Raw genomic sequence first — 9,532 nt, forward strand, 5'->3', positions numbered from 1 at the left:
CTGCGACTCCTTTGCTGGAGTTTTTTCCAACTCCGGAGGCGACCGTGGTGGCTTCTCAACAGAATCTTGCCTTGGCACAGAAAGAAGAGGCTACAGGTGAGGCTCGTGGGTTTGGTGTTGAGGAACCTGTTGGTCCGGTAGAGAAAGTGCCGCAGGAGCTTAGGCTAGAGCTTGGGAACAAGATGATAATGAGTGGAGACAACAAAAATGGAACAGATCCTAACACATCTGTGTCCAAGAGTGGCTTCATAGCGAATTTGTATGAAGGAGAAGGCAAGAAGGTTGACTGTGCCATGGAGGAAGAAGCAGCTCCATCAGTTCCGTAGTTAACAAAATGAACACCGTTCTGTTATTTTATATCTTCAGACTCTCCATTGCCTATTCTGTTTTTCTCTTGTTTCAGTTGTTTGTTTAAAACATTTGTGTTCAGTAATTGTTGTAAAACTGTTACTTCTTCTGGTTATTCAAGCATTTGTTTCCTTTAAACTCTAACAAGGATACCACAGAGTAATTAACAGCATTTTAATTACCAGTGACGATCTTCGACAGTGACGATCTTCGACCCATCCTGTCAAGAAAATCCAGTTCACACCATTGCATTCATAGACACCGGAGCCCATACAACGATTATAAATCCCAAAATTCTTTCTCCGTCCAAGTGGCTACCTTATCAACATGAGTTTCGTGTTGCAAACTCGGCTCGGCTCTACTGCACCTGGAAAGGATTTAATATTAGGATGAGATTCCTATTACGCTTTCAAGAAAGCATTTGATATCTAATTCGAACCACGAGGATTAAGGTGGAAAAACCTCTACAAAGCCTTCACAACGATTCCTCGACTTTTCGCAATTGAAGGATTGGTCTCTCAAGAGTTTACAAAAAGAGAAGAAATGATGGCAACATCATGTGCAGACTCACATACAGATTTCCTCCAAAAATGCAACAAGCCACTCTGGTTAGACTCAGAGTTCTTTGTTTCCTTGCCCTTCAAGGAAAATATTCAAACCATCCCGACAAAAGCGAGTCATGCAGGAATGCCACCTACACTGCTACAACAAGCAAACGATGAATGCGACCAGCTAGTTAGCTAGTGAGACAAGGAGTAGTCTCAACAACTAACTTTCCCTGGGCATGCAAAGCTTTCGACTGTCACACTATTACCATTGCTAAGACGAACAAAGTCACACGTTCAATTTTTTTTTGCAACCCAGACATGCTCTAGACAGACAAAAGCAATGTTCTTCGTTTTTTCCAAAAAAATGTTTTGTTTTGACAATACTAATATACATCGTAACTTTTACAAAAAAAAAGAGATTTTCCAATTCATTTTTGAAAACAATAAATGTATATATTTTTGTATTAAGCCAAAAATAATTTTTGTTTGGGGTGTGTTTGAACGATAGAAAATAATAATATCTTTGATCTACTAATATACATACACATCCAAAACTCAAAAACTATGAAATTAAATAAACCTCCACTGCTTTGTTCTTCTTCGTCTTCCTTGCTCTGCGCCGACCCTCGTTCTCTCTGTGAAACTCTCTCACCGTATAGACCCATTCCTCGCAGGTTAGCTTCTTGATAAACCAATATACTCTTCACATATTCCCTGTGGTTGCATCTCTCTAAGGGTCTGTGTCAATCTTAGCAGTACTGTGATTCATAAACCCTAGTTGTCCCCGTTCAACCTAGAATCCTATGAAATCAATCGAAACTAGCTCTGAGTGTTGAGGAATCGAATCTCCAATTGCTTGTTCCTTAAATCCTTGTTTCTGATAAATCTAGAGTACATACCCTCTCTGAGTCTGATCCTTTTAGAGTCAATCTCTGTGTAAATTTGAAACACTATCCCCAAAACATATCCATTAACTCTAAACCTTAAGTTTATATTAGTTAAACCTTTGAATAAAACTTATTTTGGTCATTTTTTTCATTGATGGTTATTTTCGTGACAAAAACTTAAAAATGACTATTCTATAGAATTTCTCTTTGATTTTTCTTTTGTCTTCATACACAAACTTTTAAATCAAGTTTAAATCACAACGAACAAATTTTTATTTTGAATATCACATCCAAATATTTCCAATCTAGTTAATTGCTACATAACCGGATTTGATTTCAGTTTACTTAGTTTCAGATGTTGATGTGGCACACATGTGGCTTTAATTGTTTGGTCGATTTAAAATCATTGATACACTACAAGAAAACAGCGGTATTCTGACGGACATTTCGACGGAAAATGAAATCCTCGGAATATACCGAGGAATTTCCGAGGAAATTCCGAGGAAACACAAAATTGGGGTTCCTCGGAATTTCCTCGGAATATTCCGACGGACTGAGGTTTCCTCGGAATTCCGTCGGTATATTTCGAGGAAATTCCGAGGAACCCCAATTTTGTGTTTCCTCGGAATTTCCTCGGTATATTCCGAGGATTTCATTTTCCGTCGAAATGTCCGTCAGAATACCGCTGTTTTCTTGTAGTGTTTAGTTACTTTAAGTTGTCGACCTCCACTCTTATATCATTGATACTTGCCCCTGGTAACTCTACTGCCATAACATAGTTATGTTCATATTCTGCAACATTCGATCTTGGAGACCAAACAGTCCCTGCAACAGGAAGACAAGTCGTATGAGCTCTTATGTTTATCAATAAAGATGTGTTTGATTGAAGGACGGTTGCTAGCTCCTATACTCTTTTGGCTGTAGTTATTATACTCTCTCCCCGTTTCTTAAAGATTGATGTTTTGGTGTTTTCACACATATTAAAAAACACATTAATCATGCATCATTTATAGAAATTATCAAATTTCAATGCCTTTTAACCAACAATCTGTCAATAAATTCAATTAATATTATTGAAATTTGCAATATTTGTATAAAAATTGAATCAGATTATTTATCCATTAAAAAAAGGGTAGTTTATCAAGTATCCTTTATTTATTAGTACGGGTACCTGGATTGGCTAACTTGGGAAGGTTAGGGTTATATGGCTTTTCCCAGTTTTCCTTTGGCAAATCAGACAAAACAAAGAACTCATCTTTTGCGGCGGGCTTGGGAAACTGTGGTGGGGCGTACTCAGGTCTGGAAAGCAAAGGCTGTTCCGTAGAAGAAGGGATCGCAAAGGACTTGGTAGATGCAGCGTCCTGTGGTATGGTCCTCTGCAAAAGAAAAGAAAATTGAATAACAATTTTCTTCAATAGAAACAAGAAAGGAGTTTTAATGGTACCTGATCAGTGGAAGCCAGCCTCATGAAAAGACCCTGAGCAGAGGAAGCTTGCCGAGCAAAATAGAGTCTGTTGTCACCTCTTCTAATGACAGAGGTCTTCAAACTGATGCCGCCAGTTTGAGGTACAGGCTGAAAGAAGAAAAGAGAAACAGTGAAGAAAGCTATTCGTGCACTTCCTCTTCACAAGAATGGAAGTTGTGGTACCTGGTCAGTGGAAGCCTGCCCCTCATAAAAAAGCCTTGTTCAGAAGATGCTTGCCGAGCAAAAGGGAGTTTGGTGTCACATCTTGTGATGACAGAGTTCAAACTGCTACTACAGTTCTGAGTCATCACAGATGAAAAGAGAATTGTAAAGCAAAAGCAAACTATCCGAGGCAGATCACCAGATTCAGATTCTTCTTACCTAGGGGACGAGAGACGCGGTGGAGATGGGATCGTTGGTTGCTGACGGGAAGTGAGCGGCGACGGTAGCGAGTCTGCGCCTAGCGGTGATGGAGTCGAACTCCATATCTCTCTAGATGACTTCGATCTGTGGGGGCGGGGGGGAGGGATGACCTGGATGAAAAGGGCAGAGAGAGAGACGAAAGGATGAGAAAAAAAAAATGTGTGGCTTTAACTTTGCGCGCGTTATTCAAAAAATATCTTCTCAATGTGGTGGGCCTTTGAGGATTGATTAGATAGATTAAGACAAGGACCCGTTTTGAGTAATCTAAGAAAATATCTACGACTAGAGTACACTATCAATCGACCAAAATAATGGATCTCTCTCTCTCTCTTCATTCATATACATACGGGGACGATTTGTTGTCGTGTGTGTATCGTAGAAAAAAATGATCATAGTACAAACGAACTGATTTTTAGGAAAGCATGTGGATGTTACCATGACACGTTATTGAGACTTTCCCCAGATAATTGTTAAAAGTTTTGATTGGAAACTTTGAAATTAATTTTGGGAAAAATAGTATAAAGGTGCTTGGTCGAATAAAAAACTAGTATAATTTTCTGGAAAGGTGGTAACGCAAGTTGCATTGTCGCAGAACAAGGAGACCGATATCGATCGGTAATTGTTTTCGTAAAACTACACCAAACATCGGTTGCGACTCAAAATCAAATCAAAATCAAATCAAAAGCTGCCAGCAGCTCCCACGCTTCGATCAGATCCAACACGCCCATTTCTCCTCCTCTTCCTCTTAGGTATGTCTTCAATTTAATTTGTCCTCGTTCGCAACGAGCTTCGAATCTGTGTGTGTTTTTGAGCTAGAAATCAATCATTGAGCTTTTTTCTGATTTGGAATTGTTCAGAGTTTAATTCACCTTGAGAGCTTAATCGAAACTCAGATTCGTTCGCGTATGTGTGTTGTTGTTTCTCTAGGTTATGGCTTTCTTCATCTTCTTCTTGCTTCATTTTTTCGTTATTGTGGCATCTCTGTGCAGTTTCGTTACTTTTTTTTTTTTCAGTTTCGTTACTTGTCTGAGAAAAAAAAAAAAAAACATGTCTTTTCGTTTTGTTTTCGAAGATTCTGTGTTTGAATCTTTGCATCAGCGTATTAGGAGCTTCCCTTGATTGAAATGTGGCTCTTCTGATTGCTTCCTTTGCTCTCTCTCCTTACTTCTGAGGTCATTACTAGGTTTGTCTACATGGAAGTTCTCGCAGTAATATTGATTGCCTTAGCTTTTTTTTTTTTTTTTTTTTTTTTTTTTTACAGGCCATTTCACATTCACCAGAAACTGAGGTTCCTACCTTCCTTGAACTCACTTCATCTGCTGGGACATATAGAGAGAGTTGAAGACTGTATCATTTGAACATATCTGTATATAGTGAGTGCCCACTGGGTCAAAGATAAAATTTTCCAAGTCCCTGTTGGGTGAATAAAGGCTTGCATGCTCTGTTAGAGTGGTCTGTGAATGGAAGCCAAAAAGGTCTGACTGTTGAGTTTAGATTATTGATGGAGCAAAGAGTACAGCTACGCGGTGGTAGCACTGTCGAAGCTATATCCACTCAGGGAGGTTTAGACAGAGAACAGGTTTCAGAGCCGCTTGATATTGAAAATGAAACCAGCAAGGATACAAACCACCCCAGCAGTTTTGATGTTGGTTATAGTTCAGATGATAACCTCGAAACGTTGCCTAAATCTTCAACAGAGGCTATCTCTCCCGCTGACATACTAAAAACACTCTTCTTTATACTTGTATGGTACACTTTCAGCACATTTTTGACTCTGTAAGTATGTCTTTGCGACTATCCTTTCTCCTTTTCTTGTTTTTGTTTCCTTACATCTATCATTTAAATTTGTTTGCTTGTTTTTTCTATCTAGGTACAACAAAACTCTCTTAGGAGATGATTTGGGGAAATTTCCTGCTCCCTTGTTAATGAATACCATTCACTTTTCTATTCAAGCGGTTTTATCAAAGATGGTAACATGGTATTGGTCCGGAAGATTTCAACCTGATGTTACCATATCATGGAGAGACTATTTTGTTAGAGGTAAACCAATTAAAACTGCTAATGAACATTTCCTTATCCATTATGACCTATGTGATTTCTCAGTATTGAGTACTCTCTGTGGATTTAGTTTTTCTTTGTTTCAGTTTTATAAGTTGATTATATTGAATTTCTGTGAACATTTCCTTTCACAGTTGTACCAACAGCACTTGCAACTGCTTTGGATATAAATCTAAGTAACGAGTCACTGGTCTTCATATCGGTTACCTTTGCAACGATGGTTAGTTGTTTAATTTGATATGGTATAGGTCTATGCAACTAGTTAGGAATTTGTAGTGATAGAAGGTGAGACTTATCTAATGATATTCACATTATTTTTCATTTTGCAGTGCAAATCTGCAGCCCCAATATTTCTTCTTCTGTTTGCTTTTGCCTTCAGGTGTTTTCTCTATAACAATTTTTTTTTTTATCATGATATTTAAACTATGCTTGAAGGTCTGTACCTTGACAAATTTATCAATGGAAGACTCTATAGCTTTAGTTAGAACATACTACTACTTTCGTTTACATTTTTCTTCCATTACAGATATTTTTTTTTCAATCATCACACTGATTTTTTTCTGCATATTCATTATGGAGAAATTCAATCATTTTTATCCTCACACAGTTTCTCTTGTAAGGTTGGAGTCTCCAAGCCTGAAGCTTTTTGGCATTATTTCAGTTATCTCAGCAGGAGTGCTGTTATCAGGTATGTTTTCTCCAGACATTTGCGATGCTTTTATGCCATTTTTTTTTTTCTTCATGTTTACTAAATATCCATCGACATGTCTTAGTTTTAATTTTCCTAACCAAACTGTTGACTTGTATTCCTTTTCCAGTTGCAAAGGAGACAGAATTTGAGTTTTGGGGTTTCGTTTTTGTCATGCTCGCTGCTGTCATGTCTGGTTTCCGCTGGTGTATGACCCAAGTTCTTTTGCAGGTATGTTATTCAAATCAGTTTCTAATTATGGGTTCTTTCTGTTTTAACCCTTGGTTGTTGTCTTCCAATATTTTTTGGTGCATCCTGATTACAACATGATGTATAGAAAGAGACCTACGGTGAGTTCTGCTCTTGGGGTTTTCTTGTCTTGGTTCTTAATTTCTTATAACTCACACTTCATGAACTGATCTTTACTTTTTCTGTTTATCTAGGCCTGAAAAATCCCTTCACATTTATGAGTTACGTGGCACCAGTGATGGCTATAGTGACTGGTCTTCTTTCTCTCCTTCTGGATCCATGGAGTGAATTTAGAGACAACATATACTTTGATAGTGGAGCGCATTTTACTCGAACTTGTTTCTTGATGCTTTTTGGTGGAGCATTGGCTTTTTGCATGGTAAAGCATTTGCTAACAACTTATAGTTATCTAAGAATGAACATGTTAGCTTTTGCTCACTAGTTAGTATTTTGCTTCAGGTTTTAACAGAGTATATTCTTGTTTCGGTGACCAGTGCTGTAACCGTCACAATAGCTGGGGTCGTTAAAGAGGCTGTCACCATAGTGGTATTTGTTACATTTCTTGCCTTTTCCTGTTTATGTTTGTTAGTATGTTTCGGATGTGATAATGAGTAGTTTCGAAATATATATTCGTAAGATTAGGTGACAATGAGTTTGATCCGTAGGGATGATCTAAATGGTGAAGCTTAGTTTGTAAGTTCTGAATTGGTTCTATTCTTTAGAAAGAAAGTCCAAACTCATATTTTATATAAATAGACTGTATTTGTCAAATGAACTCATATCTTATGAGTTTATATCTAGCCTTGTAATATTGTTATAGGTCAATAGAACTTGTTTACAAAAGAGAGGCCGATGATAGAGAACCCTAGTTTCTGTTGTATCGGTGCCACTGTTGAATACTTGATGAATGCTGAATCAAATTAGTGATGGAAAATCATTGTTATTCTACTCGGTGTGTACAGGTTGCTGTGTTTTATTTCCACGACGAATTTACGTGGCTGAAAGGTTTTGGTCTGATGATTATCATGGTTGGTGTCAGTTTGTTCAACTGGTACAAGTAAGTAACTCTTCCCCTCCTTCTGGAGTAAGGAACTTCGAATAATTTCTTTAATTAAACATCTGAGATGTTGATATAAATGAATAGTATCTCATATTGTATATTTTGAAAAATGGTATATATGCTTTGATGTGTTCTCAGATACGAGAAACTACAAAAGGGGCACAAAACAGAAGATGATAAGCATCTACAAGCTCCAAGTCAGACTGGAAAGTATGTGATTCTTGACGAGACTGATGATCAAGAAAATGGTCCCTAAGCAATATTTTTGTGTGTTGGCCCTTACACCGTTCTCTGGTAACTCTTTTATATTGGGACATCATTATATGTGGACCTTCCTTGAGAAAACATTTGGAAATTTTGGATGTTTCCTTGCCTTCAAAAGAGATAGAAGAACACAGGCCATTTGAAGAGTTTAAATAAAGTTTTCTCACTCTTTTGATTTTTGTAATTCTATTTGTACTCGACAGTGTTCCATATAAAGTAGTAAGCAACCGATCAAATTCGGTCCAATATTGCCCGTTCTTTTGCTATAAACGCTTTCATGAAATTAGATTATCTTTCCTTGTTGCATGGAACCATCAGAGATTCTTACTTAACTCCATGAATTAACATCGTAACAAAACTAATAATCATAGAAAATATCAGAGATTCTTACTGAATCCAAATGCTCAATTCAACTATAACAAGAAACTAGGTAGTAACCCGCGCCTTGCGCGGGATGAAATAGTTATTTTACATGTTTAAATTATATATGCGTGAGTTAGTATATAAGCTTATAATATGAGACATAAACCATACTTATCGGTTTTGAATGTATTAATAGTTTATTGACTGAAAAAATTAGAATTTGTCTTCTGGAATATTGCAAAGATAAATTAAGTTGGCTCAACATAAGTGGGTTTGGCGTTTTATTTTTAATTGTTCCCAGTGGGCTGCGTTTAAGTTCAGTCACATTGGGTTGGATTTTATGTTTTTTGTTTTAAATAATTTTGCTCAACTTAATAAAAAAAGAATAAAAAATAAGACTAAAGGTGGATAAAGTTTACGGCAAGAACGAAATCGATCCGCTTCACTTTTTGTCCCGATTTCGATTCATGTCATAAACAAAGCTAAACAGATTCAAGTCGTTCTTTGACTTCCTTTCCTTTCTCTGAATTAAAATCTCCTCCAAACGGGTCTTCGATTTATGTATTTGGGAAGACCATCTTCGCGAACGAACTCCTATCCTGTGATTTACTCCAAGCAAAGGCGATTCATTTATTTGAAGGTGCAAACCCAGAAAAAACTGTTCAGATCTTAAGTATGCTGATCTATTTATGCTTCTTTTGTATAAATTAAATTGATTATCCAAGTTTTTCGTATGTGCATAATTAGATTCAGATGCCCAAGGAACTCATCAAGTGCCTGAGTGGTAGCCTCTTGAAAAGAAGGAGATTCATCAAAAAAAAAAAATGGACATCGGAGATTCTTTAATTGAAGGTAAGAGTAGATTCAAGTATAATATAAGGCTTATAACACTTGAAAAAAAAAACAGTTGCAGCGTACAGCAATTGAAAGTTCTTTAACCTTCTAAAACACATACGTTGTAATATAAAAAAATCCAAAACTAAAACCTTAATATAATAAAATCCAAAACTAAAATCTTAATATAAAAAAACCCAAATTAAAAGCAGACATAGAACTTGCATAAGATAGTAAATCAAAGTCTTCAGCTCTCTTGCTTTAGACTCAAAGTGTAGTGAATGGAATCCTGGAAAAAAAAAATTAACATTACCAATGAAAACTGTTTATAAACCCTGTATACAT

At 36.8% G+C, this 9,532-nt stretch overlaps 1 protein-coding gene and 1 pseudogene across 2 annotated transcripts; one reads left to right on the forward strand and one right to left on the reverse strand.

Moving 5' to 3' along the window:
* LOC106308275 overlaps positions 1 to 3,792 on the reverse strand; it is a 10,284-nt pseudogene extending 6,492 nt beyond the window's left edge.
* A 250-nt stretch (positions 3,793 to 4,042) lies between these two features.
* LOC106307391 (probable sugar phosphate/phosphate translocator At1g06470) lies at positions 4,043 to 8,273 on the forward strand. Of its 2 annotated transcripts, XM_013744331.1 has the most exons (13): positions 4,043 to 4,420; positions 4,881 to 4,890; positions 5,114 to 5,447; positions 5,542 to 5,711; positions 5,864 to 5,949; positions 6,059 to 6,108; positions 6,350 to 6,417; positions 6,548 to 6,648; positions 6,755 to 6,767; positions 6,861 to 7,045; positions 7,126 to 7,212; positions 7,629 to 7,723; positions 7,865 to 8,273. In XM_013744331.1, exons 3-13 carry the CDS (start codon positions 5,173 to 5,175, stop codon positions 7,980 to 7,982), a joined length of 1,248 nt encoding a protein of 415 aa, XP_013599785.1. In that variant the 5' UTR covers positions 4,043 to 4,420; positions 4,881 to 4,890; positions 5,114 to 5,172; the 3' UTR covers positions 7,983 to 8,273. The 2 variants fall into 2 exon arrangements, with proteins under 2 accessions (XP_013599785.1, XP_013599784.1); XM_013744330.1 differs by lacking the exon at positions 4,881 to 4,890 and having other exon boundaries at positions 4,933 to 5,447.
* The last annotated feature ends 1,259 nt before the right edge of the window (positions 8,274 to 9,532 follow it).

Source organism: Brassica oleracea, chromosome C8, assembly GCF_000695525.1.
Source record: "Brassica oleracea var. oleracea cultivar TO1000 chromosome C8, BOL, whole genome shotgun sequence".
Taxonomy (NCBI): domain Eukaryota; kingdom Viridiplantae; phylum Streptophyta; class Magnoliopsida; order Brassicales; family Brassicaceae; genus Brassica; species Brassica oleracea.